General features: G+C 41.1%; 1 protein-coding gene across 1 annotated transcript in view; it reads right to left on the bottom strand.

The window, feature by feature from the left end:
• Positions 1 to 25,018, bottom strand: part of LMO3 (LIM domain only 3) — a 66,250-nt gene that overhangs the window by 9,294 nt on the left and 31,938 nt on the right. The window contains exon 3 of the mRNA XM_074983740.1: positions 5,362 to 5,487. Within this exon, the coding sequence (XP_074839841.1) occupies positions 5,362 to 5,487 (126 nt within the window). The remainder of the gene's footprint in view (positions 1 to 5,361; positions 5,488 to 25,018) is intronic.

Genomic DNA, 25,018 nt, shown 5'->3' with positions numbered 1-25,018 from the left:
GAATCCTTAGGGGAGAAAAGGTACCAAGAATTAGCTGCTTGCTATGAAGCTTCAGAAAGATGACTATATATACAAATAGAGGAAGCTAGTCACAGCAATGCTACAGGTCAACAGTGAAAACATTAAAATCTTTAGACCCAGAATGAAGGCATACCGTAAGTGATACACTGGACAGGACCCAGCTGGGGGTGTGATGGACTACCACAAAACATAAGGGAATAATTAAGGAGAAAAAAGATACTGCAGAGGAGTTAAATTATTTCTTCACATCACTTTTTGGCCAGAGGATGTTGTGAACATACCCATTGTAGTTTTCTCCAGTAACAAAGATGTATTTGAGTGTTAGAAGATATTGAAATAAATTGACCATTTAAAGACCAACCAGGTTTATATTGTATCAAGCCAAAGAAGTTAGGAATGAAGTGGGCTCTAAATAAAACACACCACTCATTGAAATTGGTTGCCTGTGCATAGCAAACACTGTACCTATTCTTAATGTTCCTTACACAGAAAAAACTTAACACGAAATTGCCCCAAAGACCCACAAGATGTGAGTTAGTCCGTTTGTTTGCAACCTGCAGATGATGATGAAGAGGCAAAGGGTTAGGGTCACCGCTCCAGATGACACAAAATTATGTAAGTTAGTCAAACTTAAGAAGACTGAGGAACTTGCATATGGACTTGAAAAAGCTAAACAAGAAAGCAGCACAATAGCAGATGAAATTCAGTGTTAACAAAGGCAAATTGAAGGAAATAATTTGATCCACTCAGAATTGCTGGGTTTTAAATTAACTACCTTCACACAGGAAAAAGACTGGTTAACAGCGTAATGGAACCTCTTCCTAATGCACAGCAGTAGTTGAATAATTGAAATGCTAGCACATATGAAGAATGGTATATTGATATTAGCTAGGTAATAAGAGTACTCCAGATATGCTAAAGTTTGCCCTAAAGACCCTGCCCAAAAGAGTTCACACGTAAAAAGGACAAAAACAGAGTGGGGAAAGAGTAAACCAAGCGATTTTGTCATGCTTTGTTATTTCAAGAGGGGTGTGTGTGTGTGTGTGTGTGTAGGAAATATTGATTGCAATTCATTTCATAAGAGGATAGTGGTAGAAGTGGGCTTAGTGAGTCAGCTCAGGAATGATATTTCATAAACAGAAGGCAAACACAGGAAAAGAGAAGTATAAATTCTATTGTTGCCACAAGGCAATCTGTACAAAGTATGACTTCTGTGAGATTATGAACTCTGTGAGTGTCTTTGCCAAGATGCATTGTCCATTTTAAAGGTGGGACAAGCTCCCTTCCCTTTTGCCTTTTTACCTCCATATCACACTGACATTCCATCAGAGTTATACAAGGCTGATAACAGAAGGTTGCTAGCTTGGGGTGCTCCTCTATTCAAATACAACCATCCTAGGAAACAGAATGTCTCCCACTCTGAAGAATTGGTTTGTCAGGGAAGAGGTCACCAGGCAGAGTTCTAGAATCACCCAAGGAGGCTGAGCTGTGAGTCACCCAACAAGGGGATTGGACAGTTATAAAAGGGACAAGAGCTGATGTCATTAGGGTCTTTGGCCATTTTCACCAATTAAGCACACAAAAGCTGCTGCAGCAACCTGATGTCAGGAAGCAGAGGGGAGCTCACATACCTAAACTCAAAGTCCTACAAGAACCATTCAGGATGTATTTTTCTGTCTGACCAGTATCCTCTGAGCTTTATCAGTAAAGAATAGAGCAATGGTGGCTTAGAATCTCATGCAAAAGTCTGACTCCGTCTGCTAAGCATTACACCTATCACATGTCTCCATGCAGGATGCAAAGCAGAAGGCTCACACTGTCGAGTGGTGTTTTAACAGAGGATATGTTTAAGCTATTGGGGTATGAATGGAGTTTGAGGCGTCAACTCTGGTTCTAGTGGCTGGGCAGGGCACCATGTAATTAAAATTCTTAGGTGGGGATATTAGACAGAGGGTCTGCACCCTGAGAGGGACCAGGGACTTCAAAAGAACATCAGTGCCTGGATTCTGTTCACACTCCAGGGACTTAAAATACATCAGTGCCTGGATCACCTAATACCATTCTGGTGAGTGGCCAATAGGGCCATTTTTCGGCTTCAAGAGAGCTGTGACACACTGCCTTCGACTAGAATCTTGTGCTCAAAGATGAGAGAGGAAATGCAAGGGATCCTGAAACTGGCCATGAAGATTATTGGAGGTATGAAGACTGAAAAGAATAAGAGGTTACAATGAGATGTGATGATAGAGGTACACAAAATAATAAATGGTACAAGGAGCTCAAACCAACACTCCTATTTACAGTAATGTAATACACAAATGCAAGAAAATTGAAAGGAAAACATAAAAACAAGCGTTATAAGGACAAGGGCATAAGAAAGCCACAAATGTCAGGTGGTGAGAGGGAAACATGCTCTGTACATAGGTTATTTTGTTATTGTCCATTATCTACTACATACTTGAAAGAGTTTGTATGTGATTGACTCTGTTTATTCATAAAACTCCTCCTCAATGGTAAGAGCTAGGACTACCAAATTTGCTATGTTGCTTCCTCTTATCATAATTTAAAGCAAGGTCAGGGTTTAGTTGTGCCAGGGGAGTGGGATGTGCCTAGAATGGGATTGCTACTCATTAAACAGAAAACAAGGGCTCTGCTGTATAGTGACCACCTGGGGGCAAAAGGGGATATGGGATGGAAAGAAAGGACAATTATACTGTATAATAACCACAGGGTAGGGCAGGGGTGGAGGACCAGCAAGGGGCCAGAGATGGGAACTAAGACAGCTATAATCTCACTGGGGCAGCAGGGGTGGAGAAGGGGACAGCTATCTACTATATATTCCAGAGGGTGTGTCTGTTTTTCGGCTGGAAAACATGCATCCCTCCGTTGGCTGTGCCACTGGAGATGCAATGGCCATGGAGAGCTGCTTCTCACCTGGCCCCAAGCTGCTGCAGTGAGAGTGGACTGAGGTAGTCCTCTCTCCCCAGGGCAGCCTGCCTACTGAACCCCTTATCCCCAGCCCCACCCCAGAATTATGATTTAAATGAAGAAAACCAAAATTTAATTGACCTCAGGACTCAAGCAATAACAGGTGAATCTTCTAGTTATTAAATATTTATATTACATTGGCACCCACGGACCATGAGCAGATATGTGAGGTTACAATATACAGAAATCTTTGAAACACTGTGGTACTGGCCACTGCTTTCACTAGATGGATCCTGTCCTGGCTAAGTATGGCCATCTCTGTGTTATAAATCAAAGGCATGGATCCAGGATCCCATCTCATAACACTTTCTATTTAGGAACATCAGCACTCTACCCAAATCACAGGAAAAGCCAAAAAAAAAAAACCCAAAAAAAACCCCACCCAACCCAAATGAGGCACCAGATTAGAGGCTCAGAGATGACAGGGCAGGGGTAGATGAGAGTAGATACCTCACCACCACCACAGTAGATCCAAAAATGTTACACCACCACTAAATCTCTGCATTTAAGCACCAGCAAAGAATATTCCTAATAGGGAGGAAACTGTCCAAGACTGCCACACTTAGGCATTACGTACTAAGACAATGCACATGAGTTCACACTTATAGCACTAGGAAAAATATGAACAATAATCAGTATAGTCTGGGACATAAGGGTTTAGAAAAAAAACATTCACCAGTCAAATTAAAATGTACCACGTAAGCTGGAATCTTTTGTATTCAGGGTAAAGAAAATTGTCTGCTTTCCTTGACTGATGAGGATTAGCTGACTTCCTGCATTAAAGAAGTTTGTCTTATATGGTCTGAAGTGACAAGACAATAACTAAGTGCTAATTGTGCATAACCAACACTAAAGATATGCAGCCCCATTATGGCATGTAATAAATGAAGCAAACAACAGAAATATATTAGGCACTTTAATAATGATAATAGAACAGTGGTTTGCAGCATTAGGAATGTGAAAGGTTTTAGAATGGGAATTTTGGCGTGTGAGTGTCTTACTTCAGGGTGTTCTACTGGTAGGGTAGACATTTGCAGTACAGCCTTTTAGTCTGGCAGCAAGGCAAAATGATACAGGATCTTTAAATAGCATTAGAACCTATAATTACTTTGCATTATTATATCATTTAAGCTGTGGTTATTATTTGTCTGATATTTTAATTTTCCATGCAGCATGATGAAAAAGGTCAATTTAGCTTTTTTTTTTTAAGAGTGTAATTGTACCATGCTATACTTATTAGCAGTTGTACATTTTATGTGGCTCTAGGGATGCTCAATTTTTAAATTACTACAATGCTATAGACTAATACAGTGTAGTACAGAGTAAGTTAGCTTGGCTTATTTAGGGCCAGGATTTACATCTGGTGAATATTAGAACAGTAGTGTAGTCATTTTTAGTTACAACCTAAGAAAGTTGTAGCTTGAGCATTTCTTCTCATCCAAATGTAAAGTGTAAAATGTTACTAAATGTAGGATTAAAATAATTGAGGCAGTGTAATACGTACATAAAAGAGTGCATGTGAACTAGCCACTTTGATTTCCAGCACTGATATCCTGATAGTCATGAAAGTCAACAACTAAACCCCCACTGGACTGCCATAGTGCCAAGATTCCACCCCAATACAGGCTGAGATTTTCAAAGCAGATTATAGGATTTAGCTGCCCAATTCTGAATGAAATTACTGGGAACTATGTGACCCAAATATCCTAACTGACTTTAGAAATATCCACTATTCTGATTTTATAGTTTTAGACTCCAATCCTGCAACATATTCCACGTGGGTGAATATCAGTGGAGCTCCATGTTGGTGCAGGCACATGCTTGCACAGAACAAGTTTGCAAGACTGGGACCTTGGAATGTTTATAATTTTACAACAAGGTGACATATGATTTCAATACTGATTTATAAGGAACAATGGAAAGTAATGCCCTGTAAATTAAAACAGCAAGACTTCTGTCAACAGAAAGAAATAGCATGTATTTTAAAAGAAATTCAACTGACAAAGCTGATGATTTAAATATAATTAACATAATCATGATAAATGGCACTACTTTGCACATTTCTACAGCAGAAGATCTCGGAGCACTTCATAAAAATTAATTAAGCTTGACAGGCACTCTTGTGAGGGAGCAGAAGTATCATTATTCTTGTTTATTGATGAGAGAACTGAGGCACACAAAGTTTAAGTGACTTGCCCAAGGTCACACAGGTTGTCTGTGGCAATATGGAGAAAAGAATCTAGAGATGACTCCCAGCCTTGTGTTTCAACTAATGGACAATGCTCTCTCTGTCTAAAAATAAAATCAGGGCTCAATTAGTTTTAGCCTATGGATTAAACCAAGTATTCATCTTACCTCTGATTACAAAGCTGACATGCAAAACAGTCCAGATGGTAAACATTTTCCTTGGCTCTCATCACCATCTCAAAAGCAGGTATGAGCTTACTGCAAGCAGCGCAATTTCCTGTGACACCAAATAACCTGAAGAGACACAAAGGGAAGATATTCAAGTATATGGTTAACTGGCAGGAAGAAGTTACATCTCCATTTATGTTCTTGGACTTTATAAAATACATTATTGCCATTCAACCTCTCAATATAACTTTCTTGAGAAAGGTTGGTATTTAGCAGAACAAGCACACTCATGAAACAATCCGTTTGAAGCCACTTGCCGATAGTGTGTGATAGCATTGCAAAGCTCTATAAAACAGTGCCTTGTAAGGCAATTTCTATGCTGGTTATACACAAATATTCTTCTTTGGTACATACTCCACTGACCTTTCTTAATGAAAGAAACATCTTGTTCAAGTAAATGAGGAAAATGGCAAATACATTAGGAAAGTTACATAACCACATGCAAGCAGAGGTCAACCAGTTTGAAATATGGTAAGAGTCTTTCTACTTGGATTGTACTGTAAATGTGAGAGCTACACAACCTTGGCCTCCATGCTATTTATTATTAAAGCACACTTTAGCTAGAAAAGAAATAATACTTTAAAAAAGCCAGTATTCTCCACATTTCTGACATCTAGTGCTAAAAGCTTTACCGTTATTATTAAAAGAACATTTTATGAACAAGTCATTTAAATCGTCAGAAAGCATTAGTGGTTCACACACCTTACAACCCTTTACCATAGTTATAGCTATGATTATGTTATTCAGGTAGCACATTAAAGCAAATGAGGCTGTAAACTATATATAGCTACATCAAGAGCAGAAGTATAATACGTTGTAAGAACAATTTGAAATGTCTGGTAAAAATGCCTACTATAGTTTTTAAAATAATTTTAAAAAGATTTCTCTTTGTTAAAGATTTCTTGAAACTTTTCAAACAAGATCACTACAAAAATATCTCCACAACCCTACACGTTTGCATGCTTTTGTAACGTACAAGGATTGTAATGAACAAGAAAAAATACTTTACCCCCACCTCCCCGCCACCACACACACACGGGCAATCTTTGAAACTAAGTTTTATTTCAACTACCTAATAGCTGTGATGGATTATTAAAAGTAATGCTCTGCCTGCATATAGCAGTTAATGCCGTTTTTAACTATGAAGCAAACTAGATGAAAACGCCACATCTGCCAGTTCTCTTTTTTCCCTCAACATCAGGCTGACAGCAGAAAAATATAATGGCTCTCAAGGGAGACACCAAATTAAAAGCTGTTCTAAACTAATGAATTCAAAGGTGCTCTGTATAAAATTCAGTTTGGTAACATAAAAATGAATGCACTTTTTTAATCACATCCTTCCATTTTACTGAATTTCACGAGTTACCAACAAACCTACTTAATTCTGATTCCTTTTTCCTTTTGCTTCCACTTACGATGTACTGTTTGCATAAACACATGCATGCTTATTTTGAAGTTCTGAATAATTTTCTAATGATTGTCTGATGTGCCAGTTTCCATTATTTGGAGCAGTTTTTTTGAGATAACCACCCCAAGGCTTAATTAGAAGTGTTGTGTTACTCAGTTCCTGTTAGATTTTTCAAACCCATGTCAACTTTGTTTCTGTTCACTGTTAAAAACTTATGATTATAACTACAGAGACTCTACACAGTTCTTTTTAATCCTTGTTCCTTTTTCTATTTCAACTCTTGGCCCAGCTCTGCTACGGACTTCCTGGGTGGGCTCTACTCAAGCCTCAGTTCCTTCATCTGTAAAATAGGCCTAGTACCGTACTTATTTCAGCTGAATATCATGAGATTTAATGCTTCTGAAGACGGTTGCTCATCTGGCCAACAGCCCAATCCAGCATTTCTTACGTACTCACCAAGGCCAAAGGGAGTTTGAGGTATACAAGAATTGCAGGCTAGGTTGCAAAAAGTGTTATTCAAGGACTGTAAAGTGTTATGACACTGACCCATAATAAGAAAGTTATGCTTTAAATGCCCAGTGCAACAAAGCACTTAACCATAGCCCTAACTTCATGCACGTGAATAGTTTTATTTCCTTCAGGTCCAGTTCAATGGGAACTCTGAGGACTTCCGTTAACACTACTCACGCATTTTGAATTAAGCATGTGCTTAACTATTTTGCTGGACTATGGATTAAGTGCATGTGATGTTACTCTGCACAATAATCTTTTTTTTTTTTTTAAACATACAAGACTGTTGTGGAAACCCGAATTTCACTGTTATTTGCATGCTGCAATGTGATAAAACGATTTGGGACCACAAGTCTGCATCCCTACCAGAAGAAAAAAATCACAGGGGTTCATGTTGTGTGGGTGTTATTGTACATGCCTCTAGCCTAACCCCCCCCCCAGCCTAACCCCCCACCACACTGAAACAACGTTACTTTTAAGCATCAGATCTATTTATAAATTTCAACCAAGCAGAGGCATGGAAGACTTTTTTATAGTGACTTCTTCCCCACACAAGCAAACAAACTCATGCAAGATTAATATTAGCTACAGTTAAGTTTGGATAAAGCTGTTTATAGGAAGAACATTGCTTCCACCCATTAATAAAATAAAATAGAAATAATAATAATAATAATAATAAAACCCCCACAATGCCATTTTGAAATTCTGGACATAGTTTCCTCCAGTTTCAATTGCTCTTGCTCCCTTAGCATTTATCAGCTACCTGATTAGAATTTGTTTCCACACAAACCATTGATCATCAGCCTATTACTAGGCAAATGACAGTTAATTACCCACTACATTAACCACTGGGACCTGAGACCTGCTTCTGCTGCCATCAGTCAACATGATAAATGTGGCAAGTTCAGTAATGCATGGCCAGCCCTGAGCTGCCTGCTATAGTGTGAACAACCCTCAATCTCACTTCCAGGCCCAGGAAAATCTATGGCAATCTGCATAATTACAAGCTCTGGGTTAATAACAGACAAATGATTTGTTGCATCTAAACAAAGTCCTTGGAATGGGCCTGGTCTCCTGTGGCTGCCCAGGCTGCTGTTCTGCCACTGGTGTACTTTCCTGTACAATGCGCACAAAATAGAGCTCTGATGTTATATCCTTCCAATCTGTTGCCCTCCAATTTATGGATTCTGCATATGTGATTTTTAATCATTAAAGAACTCTTGAAGCAATATTATCTTAATTATTCTCTGCTGTAACCAGGGAATTAGGCTTCAGATAAAATTTTCTTCTTCTGTGCACTCTCTCTGCCTCGCTGGAGGCTCCATCAGTTTTCATCTACACCTGGACTCTGAAATCCTAATGATGAATTATTGCCCCTTTTCCTAAGAGGGCGAACCTTACAAGGGAACGTTCTACTGAACTGTCAGCTCACAGACTGAGTGCGGAGATGCGGAAATCTGATCTAATTTACTGCAAAACGATGCATTTGTTAGACTTTCTCCTCAGTTTTGCCCAAGCATCAAGAGATCAGTCAACAGCCACTTTCGGGGTCTTCTTTGTGTGAGAGCACGTACCAGACTCTCCAAAACATACATTTTTTTCACCAGAAACTGGATACTGAAACAAGGTTTTATTTTATGAATTCATTTTTTTAAATAAAATGATTGTTTTCAAAGTGTCCCATTTCAAATTGATGAGAGACAGACTCCAATGGCTGCTTTTGTTTGTCCAAAGAACGTCACGTGCTTATACCCGTGCTCCCCTTTTGCCCAATGCTAACACGTCTAACTCATGTTGTTCTCTGCTGTCATCAGGATGTTTAAGACTCAGCAGTCTCTCTTCCTTAGGTGCTGTAGCACCTTCTGCCTTTCAGTGGGTTCCATTATACACAGGGCTTACAGTTTGGTTCAATGGCTGTCTACACCCCTCTTATAAAAAGAACTGTTCCAACACTCCTGCTCTTTTCTATATTAAAATATAGTTACATTGTGGCCTGGCTCTCCACAGGAGACACGATGCTGGTCTTTACTGATGTCCCTTATGGCAAAAAATTAGAGCCTTTATTATTAGAGTTCTCTCTAGAATTTTTGAACCATTCTCCCAAACTGTCTTCGTACTCTTGCAGCCATCATTGACTGCAAACAAATATTCATTTACAAAACACTGGAAAGATGCAGAACATGGTGCACAGAGGTGTTTAAAAACCAAAACAAATGAAAACAAAACATTCACCACCATCACAGCCCCAAGCCTGGCATTTAACATAAGAAACAACACAATTATCCATCATACTATTGATTCTGCTTTGGTGGATTTCCAGACGAGAAACCTGAAGAGTAAGTGCAGAATTTAAATTGCAATGCAAAAGATGCCAGGGCTCAACCCTGGCACAAATTAAGCACTGATGCACTACTTATCCCACACCCTTTGTGCACCCTACTCTGCTAGTACCCAGACACCCCCTCAGCCCACACATGCTCAAAGACCTGCCTGTGCCACATATGCCCACCAACTTACACGCCGTCTCAAAATACTCCCCTCAAACACGTATCTGGACCCTGTGTGATTGTCTTGAGGAGCTGGTGCTGTTGTTTCCAAGGAGGCAGGGGACGTGGAACAGAGGTGACCTGCCCCTCCTTCGCCCCCATGCCCATTGCATGCTCAGTGCTGGAGGGGGTGTTAACCTTTCTTCCCGTGCAAGCCATTGCTCCTGTCTAACATGGCTGCGGCCCCCGCCACCTGAAGCCAGATCACTTTCCTCTTGGCCTTAATCAAGGCACCTGTCAGTGGGAAAGAAAATCCCCTAGTGGGGGAGAGCACCTCACCCCTCAGGAAAGGGGTCCAGGGATCAGGCCCTGCGCTCACTTTCTCCTGGTATTGGTACCCTGCAAGGGATGGGCCGTGCAGCTCCATCTGCCCCCTCACCCCAGCACAACTGCAACTGGGGGCTGCGGCAGCCAGGATCACAGGCACCAGGAGGTCAATGCCCCTTGACCAGAGTGCAGAGCTTCCTGGTGCATCCTGTGTGGCCCACTCGGACCGCCCCATGTGCATGCTTCACCTACCTTGCTGGGGTCCTGGCCTGGGCACTGCGGCTGCCTCCCAGAGCTTGCCTCCCACGCTGGAGCCCAGCTGCCTGCTGGCTCGGTACCCTGGCTGCACTGTCACATCCCCTCGCCCTGAGGTGTCACCTCTCTCTCTATGCTACCAGCACCAGGGAGTCTCTGCTTCTCCTGGACTCTCACGGGAGACCCCAGGAAAGCAAAGAGGCACTGGAGGAAATGCTACTGGGTGGTAGCTCCCCTAGTCGCCAAGGCCTTGCTGCCTAGGAGCTCACTGGGCAGGTGTTGTGTGCTACTGGCCTAGCGCAGGGGCACGGGCGAGGCAGTGGTACTGGATGCTGTGGTTAAAGCGGCAGCAGCACCAGGACAGAAGGAGTGCTCTATTGCCAGCATGAGCCTCTGGCTCCCTGCATGAGGACTGGTAACTGAGAGGGGAAGCACAGGTCAGACCCAGCATAAATTAAGCACTGCCCAGGTGTTGGGGCTATGACTATGCCTGGGGTGCAGGGACTCAACCCCACTGCAAATTAAGCACTGGTTAAGTGCTCGTGCTGGTTAAGTACATAAAGCAAAGGAACAGACACAAAGGTTGCATCTAGACTAGCCCCAACTTCGAAGGGGGCATGGTAATTAGGGTGGCGGGAGATTACTAATAAAGTGCTGCGGTGCATATGCAGCACTTTATTAGGCTAAATCTCCCCCGCAGTAACTTTGAAGTGTGAAACTTCTAAGTGCCAGCTTGCGGGTAGCCGTGGGTCACCTGCGGGTATTTTGAAGTCAAAATTTTGAGGAGTAAAGGGACTTCAAAGTAGTGAGGGTGCTTCAAAGCACCCGCAGCTGACCCATGGCTGCATGCAAGCTGGCACTTTGAAGTTGCCACGGGGGAGATTTAGCCTAATAAAGTGCTGCATATGCACTGCAGCACTTCATTAGTAATCTCCCGCCACCCTAATTACCATGCCCCCTTCGAAGTTGGGGGCTAGTTTAGACACAGCCAAAGAGAGGGTAGAAAGGGGTGAGTGGCTAAGTAGAGGTGTAAAGAGATAATGCTCACAGAGGCAGTATTTAGGAACCAGAGGGTAGTCTATGTGGGCCCAATCCAACAGCACTGAACTCCATGGCAGTCTTTCCATTGACTTTAGTGGGCTTGGTATTAGGCCCAAAGTGAGGCTGCAGGACCCAACTGTCTGCTGCATTACACCATTTGTATGCTGCTGCTATCCCCACGCATTTCACAGCATTACGATAAACTGGGCCTTTAACTCTCTACTGAATTCTGTGGGACTTCCAGAAGAATCAAATGTTCTTTGTCATTTCCTCCGCAGGTTTTCACTAGCTCTGGTCTAGATCTGCACTGTATTAAAAAAAGCCACTACAGTACCCAGCTACGGTATTTTGGTTGCCTTCCGGTTTCTTTAAAAGCAGTATAATTTGAGTTGTCTTTTTTTTTTTTTTCCATTTTGCATGAAAAGAATGAATGGTGTGTGGGCAAAGGAAAAAATTAAATATAAACACACCCACTCAGTTTTGGATTTAGGTAGAACACTGAAAATATTATATGGAAATTTCCTAAAATATATAAAGCACACAATTAGCCCACCATACAACAAGGGCACAACAGAGTTACTAACTGACCAGTCAACCACACGTCATTTCGAAGCACATGTATGCAGTCAGGCAGCAGCAGAGACAAAAAAGGGAGCAAATGCAGTACAGTATGGTGTTTAACATAAACTAGTAGAAATAAGGGAAATTTTTTAGAAAGATTTGACTAAGTGAGGAAGCTGTTTCTATGCTTGTTTCATTAATGTTAAGATGATTAAAAGAAGCATTTTTCTTCTGCACAGTGGAGTTTAAAAGCTGTATTACATTACTATTCAACTGTACACTTTCTAAAAGACAACCACATTTTTTTCTTCAGTGTTCCAAACACTTGAGTCACAAACAAACTCCATTCCTAAAGTGTACGTAACTCTGAGGTTCCACTGTAATTACCACTTTTCTAACATAACTTCCACGTTAACAATGTATTAAATTTCTCTCACCATAAGAGCTGCCACCATACATCCTAGCATTTGGAAGAGGAAAGGTGGTCTGTGAAATTAGCATAGTACTGGGAGTCAGAAACCGAGTTTTAAGCTTGGGTGAGCCTCTAACCCACTGAAGCTGCAGCTACACTTGCCCACCCCCTCTAGTGGAAAAGGCATGACGAGTTGAACAGCAGATGCAAATGAGGCACAGATGAAACTTTCTCAATGATCCCCTTCTGGAAGCTAAAGCTGCTAGATAGATGGGGTTCCTTTGGAAAGAAACAGGGGTCCTTCTGAAGAAACCCACCCCTCTTCTGGAAGACCCTTCATTTGCAGAAGAAGGATCTCCCGGAAGGGGTTTTCTTCAGAAGGACCCTTCCGAAAGAACCCCATCTGCACGGCAGCTTTGGCTTCCAGAAGTGAGATCTCAAGGGAATATGCAAATGAGACATGAGATATTTTAATCCATGCCTCATCTGCATCTTCCACTCTGCTCATTACCACACCCCTTGCAGAAGCAGAGGGCCGGTGTAGATGTGGCCTGAATGTCTTTGGACAACTCACAAAGTGTCTCAATTTATCCAAATGGAGAAAGGATCTAATCTTCAGATTAGATTATCCCGATAAAGAAGATTTTTGAACAAACTTTCAGAGAGGGTCACCTTTAAAACACTGTTATCATCATGTATAGTAGTGGGGAAATAGTATACCCCAAAATGTTGAATTTTACCATACTTTGACTGAAACCAAAGATCAACTACTTTCCTTGCATGTATTTGTCCAGCTCAGTGACTTCAGGAGCAGCTTCAATTATGTAACTAAAAGCAGAATTTCAGCTTTGGTACATAGGTAGTCAGCACAATGTGCCGTGTAAGAAAGCAAAAATGTTGTAAGAGAATCTAAAAATTAATTTATCTACCTTTCAGCCTAAGGCTCTCGATTAAAAACTACACTGAAAAGGTTCTTTAAAAATTGTATGATGCAGACGGTTTAAGAGATTCTGGGAAGATTTTTCAAAGGCTCATAAAGGATTTAGGAGCACTAGTCCCACTGATTGTCAAGTGTACTCCTCAATCCCTTAGGCAGTATTGAAACTTTTCCACACAGTAAATTTTTATGGAAAAAGGAAGCAAATAGATTTGCCCAATTTTTTTTAACTGGTTCAAAGTATTTCAAGCCATCCATCTTCAGTTTCCTGATACAGTTGTTTAAATAATCTCTATACAAGAAAAACCACTTGTAGCAAAGAGAAAAAAGGAAAAAAATGTTCCATGTTTACTGATGTTAAACCATGCCTCATCCCTGGAGGGAAGTGAAATTTAGATCAATTTGCTTATTCACATATTCCCTGATCCAACATCCACTGAAGCTCCCTCTGACCTGAGCTGAGATTTGAGCTGAGCCTTACCCTACTGATCAGTAGTGGCTGTGAAAACCAGGAGAACTAGAGGAAAAAAAGGAAAGGGAGGAAGCTTTGTTGAAAGAATAGAAAAGGAAATAATGAAAACCCCTCAATATAGTATACACTCATCCCTCACTAAATGAGCACAATTGGTTCCCAATTTCCTGCTCATAGTCGAAAACTCATAAGAGGGACACTAAATTCCCATTAAATTACATGTAAAAGTCTCTGATTGGTTCCTAATGCTCCTAAACTAGGGGAATGAGTGGCAGCAGGTGGGGCTGCTTTGGAAAGGTAAGTGAACCTTGGGTTGGTGGGGTGGGGGATTGGAGAGGGTTAAAGGCTAGGTGCAGTTTGGGTCCATGAGCGGGAGGGAGGAGGGGGTTAAAACCTGGTGGTAGGTTGGGTCCATTAAGGCTGAGGTGGGTTGGGTCTGCGGGGTGGGGGGGTTCAGGCTGCGGTAGGTTGGGGCCGCGGAGCTGGAGGCGGGGGCAGTCAGGGTGTGCAGGGCCAGTAGGGTGGTCAGGCTGTGGTGGGTTGGGTCTGTGGGGCCGGTCGTGGGGTCAGGGTGTGATGGGTTGGGGCCATGGAGCTGGCGGTGGGGTCAGGCTGCGGGGAGTGGGGTAAGGCTCACATTAGTGGGGAGAGGTCTCTCATCTAGTGAGCAAACGCAAGTATATGCGTGCCTCGTTTAAGCGAGTACTCATAAGTAAAGCACTTGTTTAACGAGGGATGACTGTACTTAGCTTTTCAAAAAGATTTGGACAAGGTCCATCACCAAAGGCCCTAAAGCAAATAAAGTTGTCATGGAAGAAGAGAAAAGGTCCCCTCACAGATAAGTTACTGGTTAAAAGATAGGAAACAAAGGGTAGGAATAAATGGTCAGTTTTTTAGAATGGAGAGAAGTAAATACTGGTGTTCCCCTCAGGAGATTGAACTGGGACCAGTCCCAATCAACATTCATAAATAATCTGGAAAAGGAGGTAAACAGTGAGGTGGCAAAATGTGCAAATGATTTAAAACTACTCAAACTATTTAAGTTCCATGTATAATGTGAGCAGCTATCAAAAAAATCTTTTAAAATTGGGTGACAGGGCGGCAAAATGGTAGATTAAATTTAACGATGATAAGTGCAAAGTAAAGTACATAGAGAAAGGTAATCCCAACTATACATACCAAATGATGAGGTCTAAATTACTGTTACCCATTCAGTATGATACCTTGCAGTCATTGTGTATACAGTTCTCTGAAAACATCCACTCAATGTGCAGCAGCAGTCAGAAAAGCAAAAAGAAAGTCAGGAATCATTTAAAAAGACATAGAGACTAAGACAAACAAATCTTATTGCATCTAGATAAATCCATAGAATGTCCACACTGGGACTACTGCATGCAGATGTGGTTGGCCCATCTCAAAAATATACATTGAAATTAGTAAAGGTTCAGACCAGGGCAACAAAAAGATTAGCAGTAAGGAATGGCTTCTGTGTATGAGCAGAGATAAATAAGTGCGGGACTTTTCAACATGGAAAAGACAGCTAAGGGAGCGGATATGATTGAGGACTATAAAATCATGACTACTGCAGAGAAAGCAAATAAAGAAGTGCTGTTTATTCCTCATAATGTAAGAACTAGGGGTCATGCAATGAAGTCAATAGACAACAAGTTTAAATGAAACAGAAGAAACTATTTCTTCACACAACTCACAGTCAACCTGTGGAACTCTTTGCCAGAGCATACCGTGAAGACTTCAGCAGGATTAAAAAAACATGAGATAAATTAATGGAGAATAGGTCCAGCAAATGGCAGTTGATGTCCCTCACCTCTGCCAAAAATGGGAAATGAGCAACAGAGGAAGGATCATATGATAATCACCTGTTCTGTTCATTCCATTTGGGGCACCTGCTATTGGTCAGTGTTGGAAGACAGGATATTGGCCTAGATGGGCCTTTGATGTGACACAGTATCGTTGTTCTTATGTTCTCTTGACATACAGTAAAATTAACAGTTTTCAAACTCTTCAGGATTTATCTCCATCGGAACCTATGCTAACACTGCGAAAACCAAAGCATTGTTCACTGGGGTGGTTCTATCCCTTTGCAAAATGGGTAGAGTCAGTCAGGTTACCATAGTTATACGTAGACAGGAAGTCTTATGGCCAGATTTTTAAAAATTTTTTAGCATTGTGGTTTGAGTGTTAGCCTGCTAAACCTAGGGTCATGAGCTCAATCCCTGAGGGGGTCATTTAGGGGCCTGAGACAAATAGATTTAAAAAAAAAAAAAAAGGGCGGGGGGATGGTGCTTGGTCCTGCCAGGAGGACAGGGAACTGGACTGGATGACCTGCTGGGGTGCCTTCCAGCTTTATGAGGTGTGTGTATCATAAACAGGACCAGATTTTCATAAATGCTTAGCTCCAATTTAGGCACGAAGGTAGATGGCTAGAGGTCAGATGAACTCAGCATGTTAGGTACTCAATTATGTTGAAAAATCTGTCCAAAGTGACCCAATAGAAGATCGTGGGTGTTAAGTACCTTAAAAATCCTGGCCCCAATTTTGGGTGCTGAACACTTAGGAAAAAAATATATATCCCTCAAAAGTAAATGGGATGAAAGTGCTAAAACTTTGGTCCTGAGCTGCTCCCCCATTTCAGTAAAATACGAGGCATTATCACTGTTTGCCTCATTAGAAAAAGGGGCAGCTCTACACTGCATGATTTGACTGGGGGGGCAGCTACAATACATAACAATCTCAATCGCTCCAACATCTTTTGTCTTTTGTTTTACTTTGTAACAAGCTCTGGCATACATTTCATGGAATTCATCTTTAGAACTGCGTTCATATTCCCGACACAATCTGATCAGGTAGGACACTTAGGGGGTTTCATTTCAAACTCAAAGCTCATCTCACATCGAGCAAGTAGGGCTCCTAACCCCTAAAGTTACAGTGAGTCTCAGGAGTGGTCCTGGAATGGGTTATTATTTTCGAAAGAAATGAACCTGGGATGATATATGGCTGCACATCAAAACTGCCGCCACCTTGTAGCATAGGCATGTGCTACACAGAAAGGAGTTTTTCCCATTGCTGTAGGAATGCCAGGTGTGCTCAAAGTGCAGCAGTTTGGTTGGTAGAAGCATTGTTCTGTCCACTGAGCCACACTGGGTCTGTGCTTACTGTCTAAAAGGGTGTATTCTGTGGTGGATTTGAAAAACATTAATGCATTTGATCCTTGTTTAGTTTGTTGGATGAACTATGTTGCAAACCTCTCTAGTACGACTGTAACCACAGTAAAGTAAGTAAAAGTGATGTTTATGAGCAAATCAATTCAGCTGAAAAAAGTGGGCGTGCTGTGGAATTGTCTCACTAAAGCGTGCCGTGTTACTGGAAGGGTCGGGAACTACTACCTGGGCTTACCTACACCAGCTCACTTCTTCAAAGGGGACATGGTAATCAGCCAGAGCAGGGAATAGCATGAGGTGCTGCAATGCACACACAGCCCCTCATTAGGCTAATCGTCACCCCGGGAACTTCAAAGTTCGCAGCTTCGAAGCGCCAGCACGCCGGGTGGCCACGGGCACTTCAAAGTACCCATGAAACTTCAAAGTGCCCTTACTCCCAAAAAGTTTTGAATATGCATCACAGCACCTCATTGCTATTCTCCACGCAAGCTGATCTACACTAGCCCCCTTCAGAAGGGGGCTAGTGTAGACAAGCCCCTGAGAGTACCATGCAAACAAATTTAAGGTCATGTACCAGTCCTCTTAGTATTCAAAATGGGCCTTGGGTACTAAAGCTAAATTCTGGAACCTTATGGCCCACATCTGAGAGGTGTTTTAGATGCAGGCCTGTATCTCTGCAGTGTCATTGCCTCTGCAGTAAACCATTTACTATTTGTTAATAATATAAACAATTTTATAGCTCACATTGAGGGCTGCAATTCAAATGATCAAACTCAGTGGCAGAGAAGAAGTTCCCTTCTCCCATTATCCACTATTGAGTGGCAGGGCAAAAAATAATTATAGTCAGAGGCAGAGAAACACTGCTCTATTTTCACCTGTGCAGGACTTATGGTGGTACTCGCATACGCTATAATTGTAATGACAACTACTTTTAACACTCAGAGAATGGAGCATATTTTATTTACCTGCTTGTAAACCCATGTGTGTGTTATGTGAGACCCTCAAAGATTAATGGATGTAGCCTGACTAGACACTGAGGTAGGGAAATCCTATTATTCCCATTTTACAAAGGGGAGAAGAGAACAAAAACATGAATATTAAAAGACTTGCCCAAGGTCACACAAGATTTCCATAGCAGAATCAGGAACCGAGTCCAAATCCCAGCCCTGTGCTTGAATCAGAAGACTACCTCTTTGCATTTGGGACAGAAATGAGGAGGAAATCAAGGCCCATCTGAGCACCTCTAGAGCCAGCAGGACTTGATAGCCTACCCCTTCCTAGCGCTTACTCTTCACTTCCTCTCTCTTCCCAAGGAGTAAATTCTACTCAGTGCTAACAGAAAAGGTCACACTTCCTTTCATCTTGTTAATGTTAGGTGGTGTCAGTACTCAAATGTGCTCCAGAATCTTCAATACCAGCTAATGTTGCATCAAAGAAAATATCTGGGGGTGCATTTCAGACCCACCAGGCTGAAGAGAAGCAGACATGTTTTTCCAAGCCAAAGACCGAAAGAGGAAACTAGGAAGAGAAGGAACTGGGTGGACATAAATCTTATATTTTGGGTTGTTCAGAGCTGGCTGGGCCTGTCCTAGCTTAATTGGCTCTAACAGCTCCATTGTTTTTTCCCAGCCCCTAAAGTCTAAGCCTAAGAAGCTTGCACCTAGGGGGTGCAGGAGGTCCTTAAATTAAAGTGAATACAGATAATCAGCTGCCTAACTTAAAGAATGTAATATACAGCTATTTTTTATTTAGCTCAGTAGGTGACAGAATCTAAGAGCTCTGAATAAGAAAACCATAGCATGCCAGGTAAGTACACCTTGAAACAGAGGTGGAGACTAGGGAGTTAACAAGTTCTACAAGTTCATGTAATAGATTCTATAGCTATTTCACTGGTGACTGAACAGTGTAGTTGCTGTGCTTCTGCCTTGGTGTAACAGTGAAGACGGCTGCTAGACTCTGGAAATAAATTATGCCATGCTTTATTAAATGGTAAACAGCTGTTCCAGCCACAATAGAGCACACGCTAATTGAAGAATGCCTTAAGCAGTTCTGTAATAAAAAGCTTTTTAAGAATGAGAAGGAAAAAAAAAAAGGAGTCTAGTGGCATGACAGACTTACTATCATCGGTTCCCTTAGTTGAAATTCAACACATGGGTCATTCAAGGTGAGACGTAGACTCTGAAAGAGGAACTACACAGTAATGAACATTTTAGAATCATTAGCAGGCTCTTTCATGCCCTGGTGCTGTAGGCAAAGATAGGAAGTGCAGCCACAAGGTTCTCATCAGGTTTCCAGGTCGTGCTTTGCTTGGAAATTTGGATATGTGAATGCAAGAGCGGCAGGGACAAAATATTCCCTACCTGTAATCATCACTGTTCATGGAGAGCTTGCGAGAGAATCTGAGCATGCAGGAAAGGAGAGCCACAAAAAGGGGGAGAATAACGAGGAAAGAGGAACTACTGGGCTAATGAAGACCCTGATCCCACAACTGCATCCACATAAATGGATCCCTATATCCATGCAGAAACCTGCACTTCAGTGGGGTTCTGTGCAGGTGAGCAAGTCTACCAGCCAAGATGCAAGTTTCAGAATCTGAATGTAAAGTGTTTGTTCCTACTGTAGCCGTAGCTATTTATAACATGTTGCTATAATTGTGCTTTTTACTAACATGTGCATGATGGATAAGCAATGTAAATAGTGGACAGGGAAAGTGTTTAAAGCAAGGTCACTATTTCCTGAGCTTTCACTCCTTGTCTCTGCAGTGACTTGTAGGAAATTAAGCAAATCACATCCTCTTTGAACCTCAATTTACCCATCTGTGAATGGGGTTTTATTCATCCATCTTATAAGAGAGTCACAGAGAAATTCAGAGTGTAAAAGTCCTTTACAAGCTGGGAATAGTAGGTACTACTGAAAATGACGATAATTTTGTGCAGCTTCACACTGCCACAAACATTTGTCCAAGAATGAAATTCTTCAGAGATGCAGTACTAGAAAACAAAATCATCATTTAGAGAAAACTGCTTGCAGAGTAGGGTTCCCTTTGTGTGTAAAGCAACAGGAAAGATTCTTGCAGGAAAGTTAACATGTTTTTCTGATTCCTTATTTATTTTTAATTACTGTACAAATGTAATTAAGTGTATTACAATTTAAAATCTCCTCCCCTACCTCCAAAACTATTTTAAGGCAAGAGCTACATGAAAAGCAAGGGAAGATTAATTTAAAAAAAAAAAAAAAAAAATGTTATGAAAGAAATATGTAGAAATTAGTAAAAGGGAAGGAAATCAAACCCTGGCACAAAAATACATTTACTTCGTTCATAAAAATCTCACAATCTGCTTGAAAATTCATGCAATAAAAGTATTTTCTTAACAGAAATGGAATCAGGTTATCTTTTTCTTCACTGGCCAACGTGTGCATTTCCTCTATAAATAAAAGCTGCAGCATCCAAGGTATTTCCTTTGTTGTTTCACCTTTAGGACTTACTATTTGAAATATTTCACTGAAATGGCTATGCTGGATGTAGTGTTTAGAATTTTAAGTAACACCCTAAACAGTTACAAATCAAAGCATCAAGCTATTTTGTAGAAGTGCATACACTATATTTATAGGTACTGCATGCATCTGCATTGTCTGTCTGTGTGTACATATATCAGAAACATGTATACACAAAACTTGATTATAGCTTTGGTGGAAAATTATTCCAAGAATCAAAGTAGAATATAAACATTATAGAAAGGTAATTTAAAAAATAATCACACTTTCCAAAGATGCGTGTTCATACTGTTCATGGTTGGCTCCGGAAACATGCTTTCAAAATATTGCTGAGATTAAGAGATATTTGCATGATATTTTTCTGCCATTGACCCAATTATTTCAATAAAAAGTTGCACTGAAAATAGAACAGACCTGTGTTTTTGTTTTTGTTTTTTTTTTTTAAATCCAACTAATGCAACCTCTTGTCATTTATCTAACAAGCTATTCAGGTATTATGATGGTGGCTTTTTGCAGACATTAGGGTTTATAATTTTAACTATGCTCCCCCCGCCCCACAATTGTGCATAGATTGAGAAAATCTCGCACAAAAACCCACCCAAATTTATGATTAATTTCTCTGCAAAATGCTATGTTTTAATTAAACCAGCTTGATCATGAATGGAGGATCATGCTAGAAGCATTACAAAGAGTGTAAAGTTAAAGGAAGAGAACAGAATTTCAGACAATGGGTAGGTTAATATAACTGCATACATTAGAAACATCTCAATTATTACATCCATAAAGGCAGAACCTAAAAAGTAGCATTTCATAAGAAGGTGTCATGTTGACATATATTGCTCATTAAAAAAGGTGCCGTTTGAATATGGGTTACTGTTCTTCATATGCATGAATATTGGTAACACACGGCTGGAAAGGAAAGCCCTTGAGATTTCACGTAGTTTGAATATTTAATGTAACAATAGTTCGCTCCCTAATAAAGAGAGGAAAGAACATTTGGGAGCACAGAACATATATTTGCTCCCCCCCCCTTAAAATAAATTTAAAACAGTGTTTCCAAACTTAAAACATTTGCACACCCCTTTTGGAACTTTGGCTTTATCAGTGTACCCCCTCTCCCAGTGTCTTCCTCGCGCTTATCTCCCAATTTTATTTTCTGCCGCATACCCTTGAAATCCTTTCACGTACCATCAGTGGCATGCGTACCACAGTTTGGGAAACGGCGATTTAAAATACTGACACATCAGCATTTTGTATACAAATTTCAAAAAGTGAGCTGTTAAAATAGTGACTATTGATAACAGCTGCTATTTAACTCAAGCCGAATGCACTGTAAATGAAGTTTAAACACCACCCCAAAATTCTGTCTAGTGATATTTATAATGCCTATTTTCACAGATGCTAACCTACTAGTTATCACTGCTTGCACTCTGGCTGTCAGGAAACTGTCCACTGTAAAGGCGATAAGGTGGGCAGTTTAAAGACGACACTGAAGACTTAAGCTTCTTAATGTGCCAAGAATCAATCCCATGAAAGCAAACAACTTGAAAAGGGGCTACAGTATATGTATATAAGAAATTTCTACACTCCCCTTGCTTTTGCCAGAGCTGTAGCTAGCTCTAGAGTTTTCTCACCCTAATGACCCCTGAAGCAGCCCTGAGGGATTGTGAAACAAGGCCGTTACACAAGGCAGCTTGCTAATTGAGAAGTTGATCGGGGGTAGAGAAATCCTGCTTTAGCATGTTAAGTGTCGAAATCAAGCATGACTAGATTGACGTTGCCAAATCACTGTCTAGAGGCCACTCCAAGCCAGGAGCAGCAGGGCTTTTCACACCTGATAGGACCTCACTCTATCTACATCAAGTCACATTAAGAAAGGAATGTATTACAGAACTGTAGCTTGTGCCCCTTAAGAGCATTACTTGTACTGTCTAATTGCAGCTTCGCAGACACTTTTTTGCTGCTTTTAGAAAACTAAAGTGTCAGAACTATGCATTCCCTCTTTCACTCAGAGACCCCAGCTTCCTCTGCCCACCAAAGCAGAAATGGATCCCTCAATTCCCAGGGATTGATTAAATGAAATTATTCAACACTAACTCCCCTGCCCCCCACACACAAAAGATTAGATCATCATTACTTTGGATCAAACAGGTTTCCAGAAGAATTGGTCCAGCTTTCAAAATAAGCTGCCACCACAAGAAGCCTTTGGGTTGGTGCTTGTCAAAATCATATGTTAACTCATTAATCTTCAAAAACAGTCTTCTGGGGAAAGTATCTTGGTATAGTTCTACTGGAATAATTATCCTGCTGTAGTTAAAACAGTGTAAGTCCCCTTTTGGGCATTTAGTTCCAGAACAGAGTCACATTGATGACAAAGGAGACTTATCCTGATATAACTACAGCAGGATAATTATTCCATTAGTAAATTAGGAAAATTTCCCCTTGTAGGCAAACCTTGACACTTTGAGAAACCTCGGTAGAAGTTCCTTTGAGAGCAAAACTGAGATAAAGAGGTGCAGCAGAAGTGCTTGAATGTTACAAATCAGGTGTTGAACGCCTACTGATTTTCAGTGAGAATTGGTTCCCTACCTGTCCTTTGCATCTTTGAAGATCCCCCATCCTCAAAGGTTGCCAAGAGCCTGCACATCCCCTCTGAGATTAGAGCTCTGCAGTTGCCAGCTCCCTTAGTCACTGGCTTGCATTTATTACAAAGAGCTGAATCCTTAGCTTCTTGCATCATCATTTAATGGCACCATTGCTGCCACACAATGGTGACAAGACACGTGGCATATACGGCTGGTGAAATGTGAACAGAAAAGGAAATACATGGGCAGGTGTGGCTAACTTGTGAAATTCTTTGCTGCAGGAGACCAGAGTCAAGTATCGTAGCCAGCTTCTAAAGAGGTCTGAGTAAATTTTTGACGAGAGTATTTATTGTTACAGATGGAGCACCTAGAGCACAGTATAACTCCATAGGGGCAGCAACTACCTTTGTCTGTCTACCACCTGAACGGGGGTCTGCAACCTGTGGCTCTTTAAGAACTTCTTTGTGGCTCCTGATGCTATAATTGCAACGTTAAACAAACAAAAAAAAAAACAAACACAAAACAAAAACCCTCTTCCTGTTTATTTTCAATAAATGGTGAATGTCTAAAAGCCCCAAAATAAACAGCTCATATCTAAATAGCAAATGATGTGATCTCAAAATGTTGGATAACTCCCCCTGCATTCTCCAGAGAGAGAGAAGGTTCAGGAATGAAAGTCAGGAAGAAAATGGCGCACACATGTAAAGCGTGAGGAAAAAAGAATATGTAAAAGGTTTGAGAGTGTTCTGTAATATACATGTATCATATTACAGATCATTGGATATGCACTGGTTTTAAACTAGAAGTTACAAAAAGTATGGTTTGACGTTATTAAAGACTGTCTCATATTCACATGCATTGCCGCTCTTGAAGGATTTTTTTTTTTTTAAACCCGAATTGGAAAAAAATGGCTTTTCTTGCTATTTTGGTTGTTGACCCCTGACCTAGAACAGGATCCTGGTCCATTAGTAGGAGCTCAAAGCATCATGGGAACACTAACAATCACTGCCAGTAGCAGTTAAACCCAAGACTTTCAGTGCAAATCTCCCTCATTTGGGCTAAAAGGAGAACTATAAAAACTGCAAGTAGCAGGCTACTACCGCTTCAGGGTGCAATTAAGGGTAGATCTACAGTACAGTTAAGAACCCATGGCTGGCTCATGCCAAGTGACTTGGGTTTGTGGGCCTCAGGCTATGGGGCTATTTAAATGCAATGTTGGTATCTAGCCTTGGCCTGATGACCAGGCTCTGGAACCCTGCAAGGTGGAAGGGTCCCAGAGCTTGGTTTGCAACACAAGCTGGATCAACTATGCCACAAAGAAGCAGCTACACATCCTGAGCCCTGTGAACCTGAGTTAGCTGGCACAAGCCATGCATAGTGCATCTAATTCCCAGGTAGACATGTAGTTGAAGAAGACATCATATTTGACAAAGTAACGTAAAAAAAAAATTCATGGACGTTTTTGAAGTTATTTCTGTTCCTCAGAATGTGAAAAGATACAAAGTTTTCCATGTTCTTAAATTGACAATATTAGATCAATAATTTTGAAACCAGTAACTCCTTTCATAACAATAACTTTTGTTGATAAAACTAGCAAGTTGACTTCAAAAGAGATGTGGAAAAAATGTCTGAAAAACCACCAACCGGCTCTAGCTCTATATTTGGTATGGTGAACAGAGTGTTACACATTTTAAAATAGGAGTCAAACGGCATGCTTTAGGATCAGGAGAAATTCTCCACTTACCAGCAACATCCCCCACTTCTTAATACACCCCCCACCCCAAGAAATCCTGATACCTTGTCACAATTTGGCCTGTCCTATTCCATCCTGCAGCTCCCCCTTGCCCTCTTCCTCTAAAGTACTCGCCACTCACTGCTACAGTTGGGATGCCAAGCTGGATGTACTGAGCCAATGATAAATCCTATGTT

The sequence above is a fragment of the Carettochelys insculpta genome, chromosome 1 (assembly GCF_033958435.1).
Source record: "Carettochelys insculpta isolate YL-2023 chromosome 1, ASM3395843v1, whole genome shotgun sequence".
Lineage (NCBI taxonomy): Eukaryota > Metazoa > Chordata > Testudines > Carettochelyidae > Carettochelys > Carettochelys insculpta.
The sequence above is the reverse complement of the archived record's forward strand: the minus strand, read 5'-3'. Positions and strand labels throughout refer to the sequence as shown.